The sequence below is a fragment of the Brachionichthys hirsutus genome, chromosome 18, assembly GCF_040956055.1.
Source record: "Brachionichthys hirsutus isolate HB-005 chromosome 18, CSIRO-AGI_Bhir_v1, whole genome shotgun sequence".
Classification (NCBI taxonomy): Eukaryota; Metazoa; Chordata; class Actinopteri; order Lophiiformes; family Brachionichthyidae; genus Brachionichthys; species Brachionichthys hirsutus.
In genome coordinates, this window is record NC_090914.1 from 2,549,806 (window position 1) to 2,574,608 (window position 24,803).

Here is a 24,803-nt window from a genome sequence, read left to right on the forward strand (position 1 = left end):
AGCAGGCAAGCCAGAATGAACCACCTTAAACGAGGCTCCAAAGAAATGAAACTGAATTTCCAGGATTATATTCAATTTGTGTGCAATCGCAATGCAAGGAGTAAAGGAACATGGACTAATACAACGCTTCTTTACCCGATATCTTCCTTTTTCTCATTAATTCGATTGGCAGACTTCACAGAGCGGATGGGATTCAGGGTTTGCGGTTGCTGTGGCAACGGCCTGCTCTTTGTTAGAGGCTACATTCCTGGCATCTGATGTTCCTGCGCGGCGATCAATAAAAACTCCAGGCTGCGGGGACTGATGAACGGACTGGGGCTTTTGCCAGGCGAGGTTGTACAGAGGAGAGAAAAGGAGTTAAGTGGAGGATGTGTGACGACGAGGACGGAGAGATAAAACGGCAATAGGAAAAGAGGACAGATATGGAGAGGCGAGTGTGTGAGCTCCCTCGTTTATTGTCCTGGTGTCACTCTCGTCGTTATCAAAGTGAGGTATGTGTCTGTCTATGCTCATCGTATGCTTACCTCGGCAGGATTTTTACGTTTTGCAAGACAAGAGCTCTCCAGCCAGTCAAAAAGATTTTTAAAGGCTCTGTTCGTACTCGCACCATTATTTTTTCTTTTTTCGCCTGTTTGATTGTGCATTCAAATGTCCGCTACCCACAGATGTGCCTTAAGTTTTGCACATCTAATTGGCAAACCGTGCAGCATGTAGATGCCGCTGGTAATGAGGCAATTACAGCCAGTCTCTCTGTCTCCTGAGCCATCTGTCAAGTCTACAACCTGTAGCTGCTGGAAGCTGCATTTATGTCAAAGTCGGTGTTTTCCCAAGCTGTGGAGAAGCGCGGCTCTAATATGATGTAATATATTAAATGTGAACTTGACATCCTTCCCCTCATTAACCTGCCGATTAGATCGCTTCCCGTAAAATCCACCTGTGGGTCGACTGCAAAGTGGAGCAATGTGTAATCAAAAGATTTGACCAAATTCCAAATTCATTGGACATTTTATTTGACATTTCTTTGTGGACTTTAAAAAAAAATCTTACCAGTAGGGATAAACTAATTTATACCTTAAAATAATGCCCATTTTATTCATTATGAAATGCAGTAATCCCGTTGTGTGAAGCAGAAAGTGCTGCCTCACTGTTGCTTTTCATCACTGTCTGCTTAAAAACGCATTTGCTATGGAGACAAATGCAACGACTGCAGTAATGGTCCTCTGCATCATTATTATAGGCTGGGATTTATGTGTGCAAGCGCTAAATGACTTTATCGTGAGATCAAAGTTTAATGCTTGCCTTGGAAAAGTTGGGCTATTTGGGGAAGGCTGTAGCGGAATCTAAAGCTGAACATAGAATATAAAGGAGAAGTAATTGCAGCAAAAGAAACGTGGTAAACAGCGCAATCAAGCAAGTAAATGCAAATTATAAAATGTGAGACATATGCATCCATTATATAAAATTCTGATGTAAAACGAGGCATTACTGATTGTTTTCTAAGCAGTCAAAATTCGATTTATCTGTCATTTCCCAGCAGAGAATTACACAATGAAATTGAATGAGTATGGTAAAATATAAAAGACGTACTTGTTTCCATCCATCGCACTACCTAAGCTAACAAATGGCGCTGGAAACTCTAACAGAGCCATTTGTATAAGAAATAAAAGCTGTCGTTTCATGTCCCATATAGTTTGTACTACACTGCAGCACAGTCCACTGGACACCCTAAAACATCTCAGACAAAGATGTACACAATTATACCTGATGCCAAACACAAATGCAGCAACGCCAAATCCACATGGGCATTGTAACGAGGGCAAATCCCCGGCAACGGACTGAGACGTCCTCCATCCTCACAAGATATCCTCAACCCTTTGTGCTAACACAGTGATGAACGTTCACATTTTCGTTCCGCTGATATTTTCCTTGCCGTGTCCTGCCCCCCGCTGTGAGTTTAATACCATTATATCAACCTTGTCAGCAGAAAAAGAAACATTTATTAAGGGAGACAAAGGCCGGGCAGTTTAAGAAGATGACATTTAAAAGGTTGAAAATGTAAAAAAGGCAAAGGGGCAGCAAAGTGAAAGCCTTCCGAGTTGAGTGCGGCAGATTCTTACACGTTTCTTGTTCTTGTACTTGTGTCTTGCAGGGCTTCCTCGTGATGGTGCTCTGTGTGGACAAGAAGCTGTGCCATGACAGAGGGCATCGTGGGTAAAAGAGACATGCAGCACCAAGCCCCGCGCCACTGCCGCCTCTTTGTGGGTGGGGCCTTGCTGATTCTCCTGGTCAGCCCTGCTCTGAGCTGCCCCGCCCGTTGTGAGTGCTCTGCGCACAGCAAGTCGGTGAGTTGCCACCGGAAGCGGCTGGCCACCATCCCCGAAGGAATCCCCATTGAGACGCGTGTCCTGGACCTCAGTAAAAACAAGTTGCGCATCATCACCCCGGATAATTTCTCTTCGTTCCAGCAGCTCGAGGACCTGGACCTCAGCGACAACACCATCAGTGTGGTTGAGCCAAACTCATTTCGCTCTCAGCTCGCTCTCCGGTCAATCAACTTCCGTAGCAATTTGCTTCAGCTGGTTCCCGTTGGTGTGCTGTCAGGTCTGGCTAACCTTACTCGCCTTGACCTGAGCCACAACCGACTGGTGGTCCTTCTGGATCATGCGTTCCAAGACCTGCGCAGGCTGACGTCCCTGGAGGTGGGCGACAACGAGCTGGTGTTTATCTCTCAGCGGGCATTTACAGGATTGATTGGTCTTGAAAGTCTGACCCTAGAACGTTCCAATTTGACCGTGGTGCCCACTGACGCTCTGGGACATCTGCACAGCTTGGTGGAGCTGCAGATGCGCCACTTGAGCATTGGTTTCCTAAAACCCTTTTCTTTTAAGCGGCTATCTCGTCTTCGCCGACTAGACATTGATTTCTGGCCATGGCTGAACACACTCCCTTCTCACTCACTGCATGGCCTCAACCTCACGTCCTTGTTCATAACCAACACCAACTTGTCGGTCTTCCCCGGGGCAGCGCTACTCAACGTGCCATACCTTACTCATCTAAATTTGTCCTACTCCCGCATCCAGCACATCCACCAGGGAGAGTTAGGCCAACTCCCACACTTGTTGGAGCTCCGCCTTCAAGGAGCTCATCTGATTTCAATTGAGCCCTTGGCATTTTTAGGCCTCAAGTCTTTGCAGCTACTAGATGTGTCACGGAACCACCTTGACTCTCTGGAGAGGGGCGTGTTCGCATTCCCAGACAACCTCCAGAGGCTGTGTCTGGGTGGAAACCCACTGGTGTGCGACTGCAGATTGCTTTGGCTGCTCAACAGCCAGAAGCCTTCTTCTCTGCAGGTTCTGGATGACCAACCTGAGTGCATTGCCCCTGAACACCTTTTGGGGAAAACTCTTCGTGATCTCAAGGAGCCTCTGGTCTCCAGGTATATGACCTGCACAAAACCACAAATTGGACCAAACACAACTCAGCTGCTCATGGCTGATGAGGGTCAACCAGCCCACCTGAGCTGCATGGCGGAAGGAGCGCCTCAGCCCTCAGTGGTTTGGATTACACCTCACAGACGTTACATCACAGCCAAGAGCAGCGGAAGGGTGGAAGTGCAACCGGATGGAACCTTGGCGATCAAGACAGCGGAGCTGCACGACAGTGGCGTGTACTTGTGCATTGCCACTAATCCTGCTGGCAATGCTAGTCTGTCAGCCTCTTTAGCTGTGAAGAGCATGGGCATTGGAGACAGAGCTCACGATATCAACAGGAGCTCAAATAATCTGACTGACTCAAACAGCACATGGGGGAATGGGACAGCACTGTACAACATGACAGTCCCTATAGACATTAAGACCATCATTATATCCACAGCGATGGGCTGCCTGTCCTTCCTAGGAGTGGTCATTTTCTGTTTCCTGCTTCTGTTTGCCTGGAGCCGAGGGAAAGGGCGCCACAAGAACAACTTTGATATTGAGTATGTCCCCCGCAAATCCAATGGGGCATCGTCCGACGTGGCAGAAACGAGCGGCCCACGACGGGTCAACATGAAAATGATTTGAAGACAATGCAGACTGACACAAAACACGAACAAAATGTCCACATATCAGCTGTGGTTTTTTTTCTACGACAGTGGATTTGTGACAAACGAAAATGATGTACTAATATAGTGGGTGTCAACATGACAGTGATCTCGTGACGAAAGTGGGCATGTGAATATAAAAGTAAAACCGTGGACGTGTTTATATGAAATTATGTTCTCATACAGTATATTGAATATAATACTATAAACAACATATCAATATGGGAGTGATATTGTACTCCGCTAGGCATGTGTTTCAATGGTGATGTTACGAGTAATGGTGTTGTCAACCCGCCGTGACATCGAGGCGACGGAGGGAGTGACAGGGGGGACCATTGTGTGGCAGTAGAGCGACCATCACTGCAACATGTCAGGACTTTATTATCCAAAACCAATATTAGCTGCAGTATGAAAGCTGTGTCCATGGGTGCGCGGATGCGTGTGTGTGTGTGTGTGAGTGAGTGCATTGGTGTGCGCATGTTGCATTTGTGCATTTCTTTGTGCATGTGCACGCATTGCCTTTCTTGTTGGATGGAACAAAACAAAAAAACAGGAATGATAGGGTCCAAAAGCATTTCTCCAGGTCTTTGTTCTTGTTCCGTCGATGTAACAGCAGTATTTTCACTGTTGAGTAAAATAAAGGATAATCTATGTTTGTATGCAAAAAAAAAAAGAAATCACAATTATTATATTAAAGACAAATGCTGCACACGTTTTGAAATAGGAACAACTCCAAATATTAGATGGGGATTTTTTTTTCTAAACTCAAGGAAATGTTGAACACACATAATAGATGCAATGTCATTTGAGCTTTGACCGTAGAGCTCACTTTTCAGCAACGCCACACACTTGAGGAACAGCCGTGGTCAGTGGTGACGTTGCTTTAGAAAAGCTTTTTGCTGTAGAAATGGCACGTTAAGACCTTTTTATAACACAATGAATCAAGGGCAGATCTTCCTGCCAGACAAATCCCGATGGCAGAGAGATACTGGTTTCTTTGCGTTGAAACAAAGTTGAGCCTCACAGATTTACAGGTTCACTTTCCCTCCTCCCTCTTTGATCTTTTTTGTAAACCTTCAAGCTAGCGTGTCTGGGTATCTATTTGATGGCAAATTGAAAGTCATAGTGAATTATTGTATTGTTTTTTTTTGTTTTTGTTTTCGTTGATAATGTTTTAAATGTCTAGAAAAAAAAAACACGATTAAAGGGCAATTTGTAATTCGGGGATGTGGGTGTTAACTTGTGTGCTGCTGTTGTGATAAAATGTTCAAGGTTGTAAACTTGTTTTCATATGACAAATTTATGGGTATATTTTCAAAAAGAAATAAATCTTAATCATACCCCTAAAATTGGTGTTCCAGTACGTGTAAGTTTGATTCGCTGATGTTCCTTTATTAAGATCATTATCTAGGGATGATTTTGTCTAAATGATAAATTGACTTGTGTTAATTCTGTTTCAGGCACTCAGCATCATATCAATCAGGACTTAATCAATCTTTATTAACATATGCCTTTTGTCTTATAATAGTCACTGTGTTATAACTATTGACTGCATTTTCCCTATATAGACAGAATGCTATTAATACCCAGAATCCACTGGGTATTAATAAGGTATCAGTACAGTGTGTCTGGGGTTTGGCGCCTGGCTCAAGGACACCTCGGCAGAGCTCGTGAGGCGAACCGACACCTCTGCAGCACCGTTCACAAACACATTCGTCTTGGTCTCCCACGAGCCTGAGTTGGAGTTTGAGTTTAGTGTCAATCAGCAAATGTTAGTATTGTAAAATGCTCTATAGAATGATGGACATGGTCGATTGCTCACATGTTGTTAGAGATTATTGCTATAGAAACTATTGAGCTAGTTTATGTTGTGCATTTTTAAAACGCAAAATACTCACTGTATCTACTGCATGTATCCTTCCATCCTCGTTCCCATAAAGTTACCTTCTAGTTTGGATTTAATTGGTGCATATTCTCAGAGTAACAGCGACAGAACATTTATGGATCATGTAATCATCTTCAAGCTTCTAGAGGCTACACTCCCTGCCCCCCCCCTCCACACACACACACACACACACCTATGTGCTCCAGATTATTGATGGAAATCTGCAAAATTGTGCAGCTTTTGATCAGACAATATGAAAACTGGAAGATATGAAGCAAAAGCATGAGAACAGGAATCCAGCAGTAAGTATGCTGCGTAAATATATTCCATAAAAGCAAAGCGTGCCACACGGTGTGACCCAGAACACGAGAGAAGAACACCTGAGTGACCTCTACCGTTTTCTCATCTCAATGGAAGCTGGCTTCTGAGCAGCTGCCTTCCTTCTTGCTTCACCTAACAGTCAGTTAAAGGACAAAAAGCTCCTTTTTCCAGACAGCACTTTTGATGATATCATGCTAATGGAAGACTTTCTGTCTTCTCCGTGTGAACGCTCACAGGGAATATTCAGGCTGCTGCTGCGGTGCGCTGAAGACAAGATCAAAGGGCCTTCAAAAGTCTTATATTATTTTTCATTGCTGTTTCCCTTTTACCGAGAGGCTGCTGCAAACATCAGCAGAAAGGTAATGAATCTATTACTGTCTCGTTTCCCCACACGGCATCTCATTAATGGAGGTTTTCCAAATTCAGTTAATGAGTTAAGTTCGGAGCTTAATTGATTTGAGAAGGTATTATTACCTTTCTGAATGCTCGTGCAAAGAAGCATCATGCCGCTAGTTCCTTTTGCATGCATGACTAAATTAAATGAAGTTATGCTACACATATGTTTTGGTTTGAGCACTTTAAGGGATTTAAGGAGCATTCCGAGGCATTCGAGTAGAAGTGTCCACGCTTCCGACATCTTCGCACCTGAATGAATACGGTTACACATAATAAAGGATCTTCCTAAAGCATCTGTCGAACCCTCACAGCCTTATCAGAGAGCATAAATCAAAGTGAAGCAGCTCGTTCCCCTCGAAATGTGATTTACATCGTCCACATGGTGATCCGGATCATCATGAAAAGGTTATAAAATGTTCTTTGTATCGTTATACACCAACCATGAGAAGCAAAAGTGAATCAGAGTTGATGTGTATTTTGAATCGTTAAACTGGTTTTTAAATGGTAAAATGTTCCATTATTTTCCTGATTTCATTCTGGAACTTATCCAGATGAAATACGGTGATAAGATCCCCTTCTTCTTCTTCCGTCATCAGCATCAACATCAGCCAATAATCAACCGAGATATGGAGCAACACATTTTAAAGCTTCAAAGTGATCCAGAATCCAGGATCTCTTCTGGATCATCACCAAACTTTCAAACATTCTCTGAAAATATCATCAACATCCATCCGTCTGTACCATTTTGCGTTATCTTGCTAATAGACAAACAAGCCAATGCCGTAGAAAACATAACCTCCTCGGCATAGGCAAAAAACATTTCCTCTCCAAATGCCTATCGATGTAATGAAAGTTGGGTCTTGTCTTTCCCTAAACTATTCCCTGCCTTCCTTTTGTTTCGAGCCATTATCTCTGCTACATTTCACTGTCTGGTTGCTCCAGACATCTGTGCTGTTTTGATGCTTCAAAGTTACCAGAATCAATAAAAGATATTGAAGCTTGCAACGGTGGCTCATCCTGGCACCTTGGGGCTGGCGACGACGCGCAGACAATAATGAAAGGTCAGTCGCTAAGCACGCAGGCCTGCAGAGCTGACAGGATCACCTCACACAGGATCCCAGCAGGCCTTTGCTTAGGAGCTGCAAAAGAATAATGGTATAGCCAGTCGGCCTTGATGGCGCTGGTGTCGTAATCCAATGCAGCCACAATCTTGAAATAATCTTCCTCAGCACAACCTTGGAGTAGACAATTCACACATTATTTACACTACATGACTGTAGATGAGTTCTTAAATCACTATTTTCATTATTCTGGATAAAAAAACCAACAGGTTTAACACTTATTATGTTAATTTACACGGATCTGGACACTAAAATCAGCGTGAGACTTACTTTACTCGTAGTCGTCGTCCCCCCCCCCCCCCCCCATCTCCTCCAGAAGTAATCATGAACTTAATGGTGTAAAAACTCTGAAAAGTAAAAACAGATGGCGCCCCAGATTTGTGACTGTTTACAGCTCTGAAAGTTAGCAGCCTGGCATCTTTTAGAGTTGGAAATGCCTTCATCAAAAGTATCCAAAGATGTGTCTTCTGTGTTTAGTCCACAGTGGATAACAGGATGAATGACTTTGTGATGAAAACGTTCACAAAGCTTTTATGTGAATTAAAAAAAAAACAAAGATTTAAGACTTGTATAGTCTCAAATCCAGTTTACTTTCTGGTTTATATGTTTATTCATTCACATTGTTATGTTTCAACTTTCGATGAAATTTCCAGCACGGCCACTTTAGTCAAATTTGAACATAAAAACAATGGATGGAAACACGCTTTGCACCGTGAGCGCAGCTTTTGCTCCCCTTAAATGTAATAATGCATAATGATGAGGAGGAGTCAATTTTATTTTAATCTCATCAGCGATGGCACAAAAATGCACCGTCAGCTCCCCCCATTTCCTCCGGTCAAAGTTGAGCGTCTCCTCTCAGCGGAATGACCCATCAGAACGCAGCTGGTGGTGCGTGTCAGCAAAAGGTGCAGTGTGAAAGATGAGAGTAATAACAAAACAAAAGAAGTGCATTACCTCCGGGGGGTGAACTGCATTGACCCGGCGTACAAATCTCTGGAAGGCAGATCTTCAGTGTGACGTCATTTTACAGACACCTCCCCTGAGTGGGGTTAGCGTGGAATGAGAGATTAGAGAGACACCCTCCTGGAAGAGGCTTACATCTGTAGGAGAATGTACAACTGGGTGCCCAAGAGATGTGCAGCGCAATTTGTGCTGAGGCAGTGAAAAACAATCATCATGCAAGAAATGTCCTCTGGCTTCCATTTGCACTTTCAGTAGATTCGTGAAAGCCGAGCGTTCGAGTCATCTCACTCTCAAAAAGCACGCTACACCCAGAGCTATCATTTTAACTCAGGATGAAGGATGGGTGGGGGGCTGCACATCATCATCTCATCACTCTGTGCTTGGATTATGCATTCGGCCAGCTAAAGAGATCAATTATTAGAAATGATGATTTTTTTTCTCCAGTCTGAATCGCTGCCCTGTTTCCTCCCACAGCTCCTCCATCACGGAAGAAGAAAAGCAAAGCCAGGTGATTAATGTAAACATTAATTCTCTGTTTAACAAGCCTCCCAGCCAGCTTTAAATAGGCCCATTGTTCAACTGAAATTCACTCTTTCCAGACACACTCCTCCTCTCATGGCAGTCAGCCACCAATTCATTTGGTGCTTTCCTGATCCCTGCTATGTTTTGCACAACTCTATATTTTTCCAAGTCTGTTCTAACATCAACATATGGCCCATATGCATGCTGCGCTGCCTTTACATCAAACACCTATAGCAAATGTGCTCATTTATTTCATTAATAATATATATATATATATATATATATATATTTCCTTTTACACAAATCCTTTAAAAATATCCTGCAAAGATCGGTCCAGGCAGTCAAAGTCATGAGGTAGAGTTCAGCACCTTTACTGGATGAAGAGGTCAGACTGTGCTCAGAGGGTCAGGAGAACTAATTAGGAAGGCGGCTACCTGAGGGGGGAGTGCAATTACCAACGGAATGAAATGCATAAGTAGAGGAGATAAATCTGCCAGCTGTCTGCAGATGAACATTATTTTCCTTTATTTTCCACTTTGGCCACTGAAATACCAAAAGTTACGATTTTAAAGCTGAGTAGAGCTTTGAGGCAGCACCAAGCTGGCCACACAGATATCCATTCGTCTCTCTGGTCACAGTTCCTTCACTTCTTTATGGTTTATGGGTATATAATATGTCATCCACGATTACTGTGTAAAAATGGCGTGTTTGCTTGCAGTGCATTGGGGCAACAAGGATCACCTGCTGAATACATTCATCTGTGCATTAGCAGGTGCTGCAAGACGAGCTGGACTGAACCAGCAGACAGCAGAATATCACGTCTGGAGAGTGAAGCAGTTTGAATAATCATTATAGCACATTCAGCTCCCCCCGCTCCCAAAACAAAGAAGCACCGGCGCTGCATGTTTCTTATTGTCCTTTGGATTGTTTGATCCAGGATAAAAGATGCACGGGAAAGCCAGGCGGCTGTCTCTGCTTGGCTTCCTTCCAGAGAGGCTGTCACTGCATCGGCTGGGAGTCCCTTAATACCTTGGCTGTATAGGAAGGATGTCTGGAGGAATTTAAATCAGCAGACATAAGAATGAGAATGACGCCGTGCACTGTCTGACGGCGCCATGGTAACAAGGGCAACAAGGCATAAAATATACCCTGAAAGAAAAATGTGAAGTTGTGAATCATCTTTATTTGCTGAGAGCATTTGTAGATTATTATGGTCTTGGTTTGGTAGGTGGTTGAATTCTAATTTTTTTATTTGCATATTCGTGCTAATATTCGGTGGTAAAGGTAAAGCTAAAGCGTAGCTAAATGAAACAATGTGGATGTGTCTGAGCTCCTTTCATTGAACTGCCGTTCAGTCTGCACTCTGAGCATGTCAGCATTACATTAACACATGATGCAATGTATTTGGATGTAAATCAAAAGATGTGCGTCTGTTCAATACTGACGCATTCCGTAGAAATGAAAGCGACTCTAATCCCTTACAAACATGACACGGTTTAATCTGCTGATGACTTCTACTCGTCCCTTTTCATTCATTTTAAAAATGCACTGCCCTTGATTGAGAGTTGATTTCACTCTTTTCATATGTGTGGAATATGTGGAAGGCTGAGAACAGGCGAGCCAGAGGTGGAGTGTGTGTGCAGTTCTTGTGTAGTTCATGTGTGCAGAGTCGATAAGAGCCTGTCCTTGTTATGGGTAAGACAGATAGAGCCTAGCTGCAAGGGGTGGGGGGGGGGGACAAAATCATTTAGCTTAATCCAAATATGCAACTGGCCCTTAGTTGTTGCTGGATGCCCACAAAGATAGGTTACAGCCCTTTGTATTTTTAGCAACAATTCCTTTCTAGTTATTCCATCAAGGAGAGAATGCAGAGTTTGGGATTCATCGCCACGGAGTGCAAGTTTTAAATTCAGCTGAGCGGGGAAAGGTTTCACAGCCCATTTAATCGTGTGTCATTGCATCTAGTGAGAAAGAATGAGCACATTTTTACAAAAGTCTATAAATGCATATTTACATGTGATGGTGGGAGGAAAATCCCAGCTCAAACAAATGATGCTGCAGGTGTGAGACGGGCGCACAGCACGGCCAATAAAGCATGGTGAGCACATGTGAGGCGTGAGACACACACACGCAGCCTGTGGGTCTGGACTGGACCGTCCGTTGAGCTCGAGGTGCATAGTGCATGGCTTCATGAGCAGATAATCAAAGACAGAAAAGCCGCTCAGATGAAACAGCAAGGCAGGCGTCGTAACGAGGCCCATGAAAATCACTCCCTCTCAAAGTGCGCTGATGAATTTCAATTTACGTTTGTATCAAATTGTGAAGCAAGGCATCAAGGATCAAACGTTCCCCATCGCCAGGGCTTGTCAGCCCGATTGAAGAATGTTCAAGGTGAAATATATATGACCAAGTATTTAGTTTTTAGGTTGTCAGGATGGAACAAAGGCTGTCAGGAACCAGAACATTTGGGCTTTTCATTCATCCCGGGACTTTTGTTCTTCCATAATGATGCCATTTCTCCATTTACTGGAGCTCTGATCCTTCCAACCAATCCAGGCTGACGTTTTAGGGAAACACAAGAATTTTAAAACGCTCCCCAAAAAGTCGTCCGTCAAACGATTGTCCCAAGATTGAATGTTGTTAATACATTTGCTTAATCAGAATTTATGTCTGTTGTCCCTCCGATGGTCTTTCTAATCTATACAATTAAAGGTTGGATGTTCCAGTCTAGTTTTATATCTTTTAAACTGTGGACCAATATTCTTTATTCTAATGTTTGCATGCTTTAATTACTTTCATGTCCACTGACTCCGCCCGCTGTAATCGCTATATTTTAAAATATTGACGCTGACGCTCCAGCTGCTTTCATCTCTTGCTCTTCAAACAGCATCTCATCTCCCTTCATCACGCAGGCTTCGCATTTCAGCTTCATTTATTGCCATAGCAACACCGACTCTTCTTTCAGTTCATCAGCACGTTCATACTGAAGCGTGAAATCCTTTTGCAGCCCGGACTGTCAGCTTTGTATTACAACAAACAAACATTTCCTCATCGACCATAAACTGCTCAATCAGCAATCTGATTTTTTTTCCTATATGCAACACTCCCGAGTTATTTTAGTGCCTACTCTCAGAAATACAGGAATCGAAAGGCTTTCATCTTTCAGGTCTGATCATTTATATGAAGCAAAAACACTGATATTTCAATGATACTTGAACAATTAAAGTTACCCCTCAGCTTTATGTTCCTCTTAGCTCTAATAACATTTCCAGCTTTGAGCACTTTTTCTACATTGTTGTCATAAAATGTTATCAAATGCATCAATTATTCCGTTAGGACATGTACAAACTGATTTTATACATGTATAAATAACATAATATTAGTATATGTCGCATAAAGTTTTACTTTTGGAATGCGTTGTTGCCAGTCCTGTGAAATATTTACGTTGTTTTTGTCATATTTATCTCTTTGATATTTTACATTGTAAATAACTTTTATTTCAATATGTGTAATACATTTGTGCGTAATTTAAAGTCTGTCAGTTATTTTAAAGAGTACTATTATAAAAATCAAAATATCCGTGGATGGAGATGATTACATTATTACTATTACTAATACTACGCTCATTACCTCTTGAGGCAATAAGTGTTATTATTATTTTGTGTTCATGCATTGGAACTCTATTAAGTCCTTCTCAGCAATCATGCAGGTGATATAATAATACAGGCTCCGATAGAGATAGATCGCTAACATAAACTCAAGTCACATGGCGACGGCTCATTGAGACAGTTTTACATTGTATGCCGTGGTATTCTGTTTAGCTATTTATCCCAAAGTGCTAATCTTCCCTCTCATTATAATGATCGGCCCGTAGCAACGAGCCACAGTGCAGCTGGGAAAAGAAGTGTCTTTGAAGTTTCCTTCCTCGAATGGCGAAGAGGATTGTTTTGTTTTTTTTGCACACCGGCGGAAATGGAAATGGATCAGGCTTATTGTGGCTCTCCATTCTGTCCATTATTTGCCCTTTTAAAAGACAATAAAGATGTATTAGAATTGATCTTGACCGAGTGTGGATCTTTGTGATTGCAGTTCATCTGTATTACTTTGGTGCAGCGTGGACTCATGTCAGTGTTATGCTGTCTGACATCTAACTGTTCTCAACACTGCATTTACCTAGCAAGCCACAAAAGCAGCAGGTCCTTTTAAACGGCTGGCAGACTGAGAGACTTTAGGATTCAGGGAGGCGCCAGAGGCTGCTCTAAGGGCAGTGCTGCCCTATTTCTCATGGCCATGTAGGTTAGTGGGGAAAGGAGTGATGTTAAACTGATCCTAATGGATGATGGTGGCGGCCATCAGGCTGCAGGCTTGGATGACAACACGAGCCCCCCCCCCCCCCCCCTTCTGTCTGTCTAATCATGTCAGACAAAAAGAGATGCTGTTCTGTCACTGCTCTCAATCACGCCTTCCTGAGGCAAACCGTTGACGCTAATGAAGTGAACCGCAGACACACAGATGTACAGACACACACACACACACACCTCAGATCGCAGCTCAGTCTTCTAAATGAGCTCTCGGTGCAAATCAGCAATTCGTTGCGGTAAACACATTACAGATTCATTTGAATTTACTTAACCAGATGCTATTAGCTGGCTTCGCAAAGAAAATTACCATTATTGCCTTAAAGCTCATTCAACGGTGCCATGGTGTCATTTAAATAAACTATTCAGTGTTATCACATGGCCTTCACACCTAGTCAAAAGTGTGTGTGTGTGTGTGTGGGGGGGGGGGGGGGGGGCACTGCAGGCGGCACGATAAAATGTGCTATTAACATTATTGCCTTGTCTGATATTTATGGGGCATTTTGGTTGCACAATTTCACAAGATCCAAGAGGCTGGAGACCCAGAAGAAAAAAACACCTGACCTGATTGTGGTGCGAGAAGGAAAATCAGGCTTCATTATCCGGGACCTTGAATGGCTGCAGAATTTCACGGCAATAAAGACTGAATGAGAGATATCTCATTCAGCATCTACCAAATGACAGAGCAGCTATTCCTTATATTTGTTTATGATGGGTAATTCAATGGTTTCGTCATCTGTACATTTGCCTCCAAAGTGCTTGCTCATGTGGGACAAGTTGGGTTCTTTTACAGCAGGTCCTTCCTTGCTCTACCAGGAAAGTGCCTTGAGACAAATAAAACTGAATTGAATCTTTAAATAGCTTCATATCCTGCATACGCTACCCTATTGTAAAATTGCAGGCAGTCAGAGCTGTGCCAGATGTATACTGCTGAAACAATCATCTTCTGTAATCACCAATTTAAAAATGTCTGGCATTTTTGCACATATGTGCTGCTAATTATAACTGAAACTTCAGGAAAAGAAGTTTGGTGAGTCGTGATCACAGCAGAAGAAGGCATGTCTGCTGATGTTTAGGACAAATGACTCATGTTTTTCTTTGCCAAATGGCTCTGAATGGGAGTCAGACAGAGTCTCCCACTCGTTTAAGCACATATAAGACAAGGAGACCAGTATTACTGTTTGAAAATGAGAATGATTGGAGTGGAGATAAGTGCAAATTTACACTAGAGAATTTCTACCAAAACCGGAAAGGGAGGTCTGAGGTGGCAGCCACTGCTGCAAAGAGAGAGGAACCTAAGCAGCACATGGCTATATTCCAGCTATATTCCATTTAGTGATAAAAATCAAATGTGTGAATAAAAGTTAGCACCAGGAACAAGTTTGAAGCAACAGGAAAAATGATACTTGTGTAATATACATGATTGTAAGCCTGAGTTCTGGTACGAGAAAGACCTGCAGGAGAAAGTAACACCATTACAGAGCGCCAACACCACTGGTAATTTGGTTATTGGTCTTGTCTGATCTGACTGTGGGTGGTGAGAGAGAGTCTGATTGCATCCTCGTGGTGGTCTGCAGCCTCAAAGTGCCTGAAAGCATAAATCTAATATGGAATGCATTTTCGCCATTTTGTCTTATCGTCATTCCGACATTAGTGGCTGGCAAGTGGCAATTAGGAAGAATCCATCCGGCGATGTCCTCGGCCCATGCAGTGAAGAAACGTGTTCTCACAATGGTATTTGTGAGGATTTAAAGGAGTCAAGAAATATCAGGCACCAGAAGAAGGTGAATCAGATGCGATGATCAAGGGCCCATCTCTCTAGAATATGTTTTGTCCAACAGTTTTAGACCAGATTTCTGTGATGGGCGGGGCCAGCAGGTAATTGCCCTGATGCACTTTGGCCTACTTTGATATGCTCTCTTTTGTAGTGTTTGGAAGAGGCGGACTCCACATTTAGCCACAAAATGAAATTAGGACACAAGTAGTTCCCTTCGTCACATTATATGGCCAGGATAAAAAAAAAAAATCACTTTCTGCTGCCAAGCTGGGAAATGACGTCATACGTTTTCCACGAGCACGCCTTGTTCCGCTAGAGGGCGCGTGTGCAGCTCTCTGAAGGGTTCGACGTAGAAATGACGTACCCGGAAGTCAGCGCACTTAGTTTCCGCTAGCCAGGGGACATGCTAGCAATAACAAAAAAGAACAGCGGCGATGACAAATTATTGATTGCTCCTGGTGTGGACACAGAACACCGAACAAGTAAGTCGTAAGCGTTAAGTGTTTGTGTTGAATCAGTGCTGCTGTAGCTAGCTGTAGCTAGCTGCGAGCTTTTTGTTGCTGTCATGCTTGTGCTAATTTACTGATAATAAACTTCTCTAATTCCTTTCTTGTTACTGATGTCTCAGCTGTGGGCGTTCTTAGGACACGCAACTGTCTGCCTGTATACGTTATGTTCTAAATCTGTTCAAATCATGGATAACAATAAACACCAACGATGACGATATCGATCTGCGTTCACTAATTTGGATGCTTGCAGCGACGACGCAGGACTCCTGGCTGCGTTCTGTAGACATTATTTGATCACGTATTTGTTTGTCCATCTTTACGTGGTATGCAAAGCTGTTGTAAACTTAGGATCATTACAAGATCAGCTGTCTAATCATAAATTTAAATAGACCAATATACTATAAGTTATATATTTTGCTATAGATAACATATAACCTTAATTTTAATGACTGCTGCGGTACACTTAACCTGACATCAGCTTCAGGCAGTGTTCATGAGCAATCGTAATACCCCGGGGACATTCTTCCTCCTCCGGAAATACCCCTGATCAATAGATCAGCAATAGAAGAACATCCCTGCAGTGTTTAACAGCAGCTGAGTTGCAAATGTTGCTCTTTTTAAAGATTCTCTCAGGGGGGGGTTGAATACTTTTGAGACTGCAGTAGTAGCATGTGGAATAAATACCTTATTGGAGCAAAGCCTTTTACTCGTTTGTATTTTACCCAGCTGAGGAAGCACGTATTTCAACACCTTTTGAAACATGTTGTGTGTGTCTGTTGTGTGTGTTTTATCCTCATTCACTCCTATTTCTTGGAAGACAGTGACATCTCCGAGCTTCCACAATGTCTTCTGAGTGTCCACCCCAATCTCCCGCTGTCGCAAAGTCTGAGGTGGCAATAGAAGGAGAATGCCCGCTGCTGGCAGCCACCTTCGCCTACTGGGACAACATTCTCGGCCCACGGGTGCGCCACATCTGGGCACCAAGAGGTGACCAGCTGATGACCCTCAGCGATGGAGAGGTCACGTTTTTGGCCAATCACACACTCAATGGGGAGATTCTGCGTAGCGCCGAGTGTGGCGCCGTGGACGTGAAGTTCTTCGTCCTCGCAGAAAAGGGCGTCATCATTGTGTCTCTCATCTTCGATGGCGAGCTGAAGGGGGACAAAAATACCTGTGCCTTGTCCATCATCCTGCCCCAGACGGAACTGGCCTTCTACCTGCCTCTGCACACCATCTGCGTAGAGAGGCTGAAGCACGTTATCCGCAAAGGACGCATTTGGATGCGGAAGGTACCCTGTCATTCCTGCATGATCCTTCAAAGTCTCAGCATTGGGGTGTTTGTATTCACGTAAGGAAAGGCGAACGATCAACCTTTAAAAGTGAACGTTAGTTTCTGATTTTAATCAGAGTAACAGCGAATCCACCGCCTCATGCTGTGTATTCTGTGTAGTCTAGCTTATTTCATCACCATAGAGAGTTCAGAGCAAACACTTTAACGCGCATCCGCTGATCGATTTCCTTCTGCTGCAGGGCTACAACATCATCTCAGTGCTGAGCTTGGAGATCGTCCCCATCATGGAGCTGTTGTCCTCCATGAAGACACACAGTGTGCCAGAAGACATAGACGTAAGCATCATATCTGTTAGTTCCCACATCCTCTCACACGTTTACAGTGGAACCTTTAAGCCCTTCTTTGACGCCGTTTGCAACCATCTCTCGTCTCTTATTACTGTGTTGTCTTCGTTTGAGACCGGTTTTAAAGATCCTTTGTTTCCCTCCCGCTGAGCAGATAAAAGACACCGTCCTAAATGATGACGACATCGGGGACAGCTGCCACGAGGATTTCCTCCACAAGTAAGCGCCGCGGTACAAGCAGACGGAGGTCGATGATGAACTGTGTCCGCTTAACACCCATTAACTTCCAAATGATGAGTAATAGCTCTCCGCTTAGCTGAAGTTTCCCCCAGAGGAAAGACGAAAGCTTAATGTTGAGAGTTTGGAATGTCCGATCTCACTATAAAACACAGTCAGTCCGGCATCCTGGAGACGCTCTGTAATCCTGCAATAAGTGACCTGAATCTGTAGCAGATGGAAATGTTTGAAAGAGAGTAGTAGTCGAGTATTTGAAACGAGATTAAATATATTGTTTTGTTTTTGTGACAAATAATGTTCTCAACATCTGTCAAAGGAATAGGAGATTACAAACGACACGAGAAGCAAGCACGGAGCGCTTCCTTTTTGAAAAACGGAAGTCAGGAAGTCATCCCTGCTGATTACAAATGTTTTCGATTGCGCATATGAAAAGTCCAATTTTCAGAATAAAACAAAAGATGAATACAATTCTTAAAATTCCCAGAAATATCACAACGTATCTGTCAAGTACAGGAGAGATGTATAAAGATGTATTTATTACAAATCCCACTCTCAGAATGAATCTTGTTACGACGGAAATAAAAGAGAATCCGAAAAATCAATGTTCTTCAATGGCAAAAGTACCCACTAAGGATTGCAAAAAATAAGACGGTTATTCTCTGGAAACAAAGTGTGATGGATAGATGGAGCCCAGAACTAGGACCCTCCTCACCTCATTCTTGGTGGGGGTTGGGGGGGGGGGGGTATTTAGGAAAGACAGTCTCTGTCCGAAATCCCCCCCCTCATTGAAACTGGTTTGAGGATACTGTAACTGTTTCTCTGACCCATCTCTGCTGTGCCGGTCTTTATTCTTAAAAGCACTTTTGATAATTAGAGTAGTGCTAATGAAGCTAATGAGCGCTAATTTGCATATCGCTCTCTGTGGGGCTCAGGGCCATCGGCTCTCATCTGCAGACCTGCGGCTGTTCAATCGTGGTGGGAAGCAACCCAGAGAAAGTAAACAAGGTAACGTTGCTGGATTAATTTCTGCACACAGCGCATGCACATCGTTTAGTAAACTGTGAAATGGGCCGTGCCGTAGTTTTGAGTTTAACGAGCCCCATGCGCACGACTTCGGTCTCTGATTCGGAGCGCTTTTGGATCTTCAGTGTCTGAACTTGACAGCACAGTAATTACTGCTGCAGCCTCTGAACCTATAGTCATTTGAGGAAGGCTGTAAGCCAATCAGAACGGGCATTATTAGAGCAGAAGTCGCAAACGGAAAGAGCCCATGGATGCCGTATACTGATAGATCTACAGCAGAAATCAGTTGCTCACATTTGGCCAATGCTATCAAACAGATTTCAAATGCGTGTTTCTGGCTTTTGGCCCGACCTGCGCACCAATTAATCCAGGATTTAGAATTCTATCTGACTTGTTGCCATGAGCCTAAAGCCAGATGAAGGTCGATAACGAAGATGCAGCTTCTTAAGTAAAATTAGTGCTGAAATGCAGCTTCCTAAGTATATTATTTTTGCAAAAAAATCAAGGCGTGAAAACAAAAGAACATTTATTTCCTGTGCGTGCTTTATAAAGGAAGTAGCGATACAACACAGCGGCGTAAACATTCTGCATAAATAATAATCATTGTCAAAATAATTAAAATCTGCTGCTACTGCACTTTCATGGGGCAAGACGAAAAAAATGTGCTATTTTATGACGGTAAGGTGTTGAAATCTGTCCTTTCCTCCCCCCCCCCCCTTAGATTGTGCGAACTCTGTGCCTCTTCCTCACTCCGGCTGAGAGGAAGTGCTCTCGACTCTGCAAGGTGGATTCTTCCTTCAAATATGACACCGGTCTGTTTGTTCAGGGCCTCCTCAAGGTAGCGGCACAAGACACTTTAGCTTGAGTCTGGTTATTGATCAGTTTATCAGCTTGGTGGCCTGAAATCACAGGAAGCTATTTTGTTACCACGCTGTTTTAACAGGCGCCGCTTTTTATGTTGCAATCCTATTTTCTTTTTTTATGTACCAAAATCGATATCCTGATGAATCTATAAATTTTCCACGACATAATTTCATGTAAGGCAAAGTTTCTTTTTGTTTATCTCTTAACTATTATTATTATGAGTGTGTTTTCTATGCGTTGGACTTGTTTGTCCTTTCGTCCACTCCAGGTCATGAAGAAATGTGTTTTCTTCTCCAGCCGTCACCGGTTTGGTCAGAACTTCAAACATTAAACAGAAAATGTGACGCTGCAACAACAACAACAACAACAAAAAACTGCCCGAAAGCTTCTTTGCACATATATAAAAGTTGTGCTGCTCTGATGTTTGTTCTTTGTGTACGTATATATTTTAATTCTGTGCGTCACAGCAGAGCGGCCTGCTGTTGTTGTTGCTTAGCATCGCATGAGCAGCATGGTAAACGGATTTAAGCGTGTTTTCACACACGCCACATCCAACATCTAACGCCGCCTTCTTATTCCCAGGACTCCACGGGCAGCTTCGTCCTGCCCTACCGCCAGGTGCTCTATTCGCCTTACCCGAGCACGCACATCGACGTGGACGTCAACGCAGTCAAGCAGATGCCGCCGTGCCACGAGCACACCTACAACCAGCGGCGCTACATGAGGTCTGAGCTGAGCGCGCTTTGGAGGACGGACAGTGAGGAGGACTTCCCCCCCGACACGGTCATCCACACCGATGAAACCTTCACCCCTGACCTGTGAGAGCCGTGCACGCCTTTGCATTTATTAAAACACACATGCATCATCCAGCTGTTCCCTTACTGGAGTCCTCTCTTCTCAGGAATATATTCCAAGATGTCGCGCACAAAGACACTTTAGTGAAGTCCTTCATCGATGAGGTAAGACCACGCCAGCGATAACGTGATGCTGTATTGTCTTTTTTTATATTGACTTTCTTCTTTCGACATGAACATGATTGCAGACGTTTAGGAAATGCATTTGCTTCATTGGCTTTTCAGCTTCTTGTCTCGCGGTTTTCTTATTTCGCCTTTTGACATGTGGCTCACCTTTTTTATAGGTAGGCGTCAGAACTAATAAAGAAGAAACAAAGGATTACAGAGCAAAGACAGGGAGTTAACAAACAACAACAACAACCTTTTGTATAGCTAGAATCCACATAATCTTTAAGAAATCTATAAATGCATACAAGAAGGAAAAGCTTCTCCCTGATCCGCAAAGGAATGAAGCTCGTAAACACGGACTTGCTGCTCGTATTTCGCTCTTGGTCGCAGGACCCTACAGGGCTTTGGATGAGGCGGCTGCATAAATGCCTGACTTCCTGTTTAGAGTCCTGATGGTGACTTTGTCTTTAAACACCTGCTGGGTCCTGTGAGACGGCGTAAATGGTTTCTGTCAGATATAGTAACAACAACAACTGTGAATGAACAGATTACAGCGATTTTCTCCGTCAGCTGAAAACGTCCTTCCAGAGCGAGCTGAGGGACGCTGGATATCTGAGGACTACTAAGTGTTTTTGTTTTTTTTAACCCATTAGCATCCCATGAAAATGAACGACTCAAAATAATCCAGTTTTGGTCCTTGATTCGCTTTGAAGAGTTTCAAACACTGCAACAGAAAACACGAACTGTGAAAGTGGATTTGGTGTTTGCGGTGGCTATCCTTGTTTTATTTTACTGCAGTGTGTGGAATTTGTGAGGCTTTGGAGACGGATGCGGTTTCATATTTAGTTTGAAGTACATTGGCTCCGTCTCTGGCTGTGGCAAACACTTGAATGCTCTTATTTTAAGTCTCTAGAGGCGTACGTCAAGCAATATTCCCAAAGACTCCGGCCTGCGGGCTGTTGCCGTGAAAGTTTTCTCTCGTGATAACGTCAGTTTGTTTGTTTCACAGGAGGTTAGCGCAGAGGAGGATGGAGCGAGTTGTAGCGGCGCTGCTAATCGGCTTCCTGTCTCGCACCCAGGTGTTCATGCTGAAGCCGGGTTTGTCCCTGCGGAGCACCTATCTGGCCCAGTTCCAACTGCTGCTCCACAGGAAGGCCCTCACGCTGCTCAAGTACATCGAGGACGAAACGTGAGAGCTCGCACCGATAAGACTTAACCCCGATGGGAAAAGGGATTATTGTGCCGACTGCACTTCCACAGAATAACGAAACGCCAGCAGATGCTGCACAATTTTATTTTTCCCCCGCTTTGACTTTACACTGAGAGAGAACCGACCGCCAGGCCTCCCACAGGGACTCACAGGAACACAAGGAATGAGTCAAAATAGTTGTGTCAGTGTTGTTGTTCCTCTGGTAACGCCACCAGGTTCAGCTGCAAGGGGGGGGGGGGGGGGGGGTCACATGAGATGTTTGAGATACGAACACGCTTCCCGATGCTGCCGCGAAATGGTCGAGCGTTGTGAGCGCTTCCACTCTGCTTCACTTGTTCCGTGGTTTTCGAGTATTCTTTATTTATTATATCATTTTTTGTGTGTGTACCTAACAACATGAACCATTTGTGTTTGTGCAAAAGGCATAAAGCGATCCTGTTCTTGGCAGCGCTGAGGTCTGAGGGTATCTATTTTACAGGTGCCCTGACGAGACTGTTTATGCTCCCTTGCCGTCCTGTAGCGACATACATAATTCATAGTCGCGTGGTATTCCGGCACTAGATGCTAATGCAAACCTTCAGACCCCAGCTATCGGCGCTTGTTAACGGCTGCACTGTGTTCCCCCTTCTCACTTCACAGGCAAAAAGGTAAGAAGCCTTTCCGATCGTTGCGGAATTTAAAGACGGACCTGGACCTAACGGTGGAGGGAGACCTGAACATAATCATGGCCTTTGCTGAGAAGCTGAGGGCGGGACTGCACTCCTTTGTGTTTGGGAAACCTTTCTACACCAGCATGCAGGAACGAGATGTTCTCATGAGCTTTTGAAGCCGCACTTCAGCTCTCCTGTGGCATCAGTGTTCATTTTTTTCTTTATTTGCGTTACTGTTACAGGAATGCATGCCGATTTGAACCCTTATTGAGTCAAGACTTGCCATTAGGCTCATTTATGTCCGCTTTGAGGGGGTGTAAGAAAATCTTTTTGCCCTCTTTTGCGTCAGTTTCAGTCGCCTGAATGTTTGTTACTGCTGTTACGAGCCACTAGAATTAAAGTTTTTATACGTTTCCTTGATTTACTGCCAGCTGGATGTTTTTAGAAGACTTAAATTATTCTGTGTGTGCTGAATTATTCATGTGTTCTATGCCTTCTGTTAACAGAGGGCCTGCATTCATTTATGGTGTTAAAAGTGGCTAAAGTCTCCATCAGGACATTTGCAGTTTAATTAAAAATGGAATTATTTAAAAGTGAGTTATTTGTTTCTTTATTGCCTGTGCTGTACGACAACCTCAGCTGGCCGCGGAACATTTTTAACTTGAAAATTACCTCGATTGAGATTGAATCGCTGAACCTCTGAGCTGAATGTGAATGACGCCGATCAACGCGCAATGAGGGCAATCAGCGCTCCTTTATTCCTCCTGCAGCAACAAACCATCTATTTACTGCTGGTATTATACATCTTTGCTGTAAATATTATTTTACTGTGTCCTGAAAGTCGAGCCCTCCAGTTTACATCCTGGACATTTGTTTCTATCCGTTTGACTCGTCACCGAGTCCTGATGTCGTGTCTGAGGTCCACAACTACGATGGGAGGATCGTACAACTAAATTATAATGAAATGATTGGAAGGATCATCTAAAACCAAGATGGATGAAAAGTGTTCTAAATGGAAAGAAACGTCTTCTGTCTGTCAGAGTCATGCTGGATTCCTGTGGTAGCAGTAGTTTTAGTACTGCAGTGGTGTACCTGTGGTAGCAGTAGTATTAGACATGCAGGAGTGTACCTGTGGTAGCAGTAGTACTGCAGTAGTGTGCCTGTGGTAGCAGCAGTACTGCAGTAGTGTGCCTGTGGTAGCAGTAGTATTAGTGCTGCAGTAGTATTAGACACACAGGAGTGTACCTGTGGTAGCAGTAGTTTTAGTACTGCAGTAGTGTACCTGTGTTAGCAGTGGTATTAGACACGCAGGAGTGTACCTGCGGTAGCAGTAGTACTGCAGTAGTGTGCCTGTGGTAGCAGCAGTACTGCAGTAGTGTGCCTGTGGTAGCAGTAGTATTAGTGCTGCAGTAGTATTAGACACACAGGAGTGTACCTGTGGTAGCAGTAGTTTTAGTACTGCAGTAGTGTACCTGTGTTAGCAGTGGTACTGCCAAAGAGATCAGCACCGTGAATCTCATTGACAAACTGACTTGGTTTTGTTTTGTGATTTCAGAATATTACAATAAAATAAAGAATATCGGGTGATAAAACAGGGGTGTTAAGTGCAACACAAATAATTAGACATTGGGTTGCATTCACAACACAGCTGCAGTTTTTCTGAGATCACCTTCTCTGTACCACCGGGTGGGAAGCGGCGACGTGAACACAGGAGTCGGTCTGTAATTGCCAAAAGCACGGAAACTATAATTGGGTGCCCTCTCAAGGGTCTCGAGCTGCTGCATATTTAAAACTAGACAGGGATGCACCCAAAGAGGAGCCGTTAATTACCTCGACCAAAGAGAATCGGAGCATGTGATCCTTGCCGCTTGCTTCTGTTGTCTGTGATTGCACAGCCCAAAAAAAAGGCTTGGAACACCATCGAATATTTTGGAATATTGCATTGTTGGACCAAATCCTGAACCATCTTAATACAATCCAATGTGAGTGGGAAGAAAAACTGGGGAGTGCGATTTCAAGACAAGCAGGAGAACAAAACCAAATTAGAGGATAACTTTCACTTCACTTCTATCAAGCATCCTCTTGCTGTATTGTCAGAAGTTGCAGAACTGGATCATGAAGAAAAACGGATCAAATCAGCAGCTCTACTGGAAACCTCCTCCTTACTGCGGCTGAAATAACCTACACAAGGCAGGACAAATAATACAAGTGATATATGGTTTCTTTCAAAGCCACTGCCAGCAAAAAAAAATAAAAAATGCTCTGGAGAGGGAGGCTTGATTGGCAAGG

At 43.6% G+C, this 24,803-nt stretch overlaps 2 protein-coding genes across 3 annotated transcripts; both read left to right on the forward strand.

Moving 5' to 3' along the window:
- Positions 1-2,192: 2,192 nt before the first annotated feature.
- lingo2b (leucine rich repeat and Ig domain containing 2b) lies at positions 2,193-4,061 on the forward strand. The gene has a single exon (XM_068751901.1). The coding sequence runs from the start codon at positions 2,193-2,195 to the stop codon at positions 4,059-4,061; it is 1,869 nt and encodes a 622-aa protein (XP_068608002.1).
- An 11,758-nt stretch (positions 4,062-15,819) lies between these two features.
- Positions 15,820-23,105, forward strand: c9orf72 (C9orf72-SMCR8 complex subunit). 2 transcript variants are annotated; one of them, XM_068752050.1, is made up of 10 exons: positions 15,820-15,906; positions 16,751-17,222; positions 17,464-17,559; positions 17,723-17,787; positions 18,738-18,810; positions 19,550-19,666; positions 20,275-20,510; positions 20,594-20,651; positions 21,734-21,843; positions 22,504-23,105. In XM_068752050.1, the coding sequence occupies exons 2-10, from the start codon at positions 16,776-16,778 to the stop codon at positions 22,688-22,690; spliced, it is 1,389 nt and encodes a 462-aa protein (XP_068608151.1). In that variant the 5' UTR covers positions 15,820-15,906; positions 16,751-16,775; the 3' UTR covers positions 22,691-23,105. The 2 variants fall into 2 exon arrangements, with proteins under 2 accessions (XP_068608151.1, XP_068608152.1); XM_068752051.1 differs by having other exon boundaries at positions 21,664-21,843; positions 22,504-22,652.
- Positions 23,106-24,803: the final 1,698 nt, after the last annotated feature.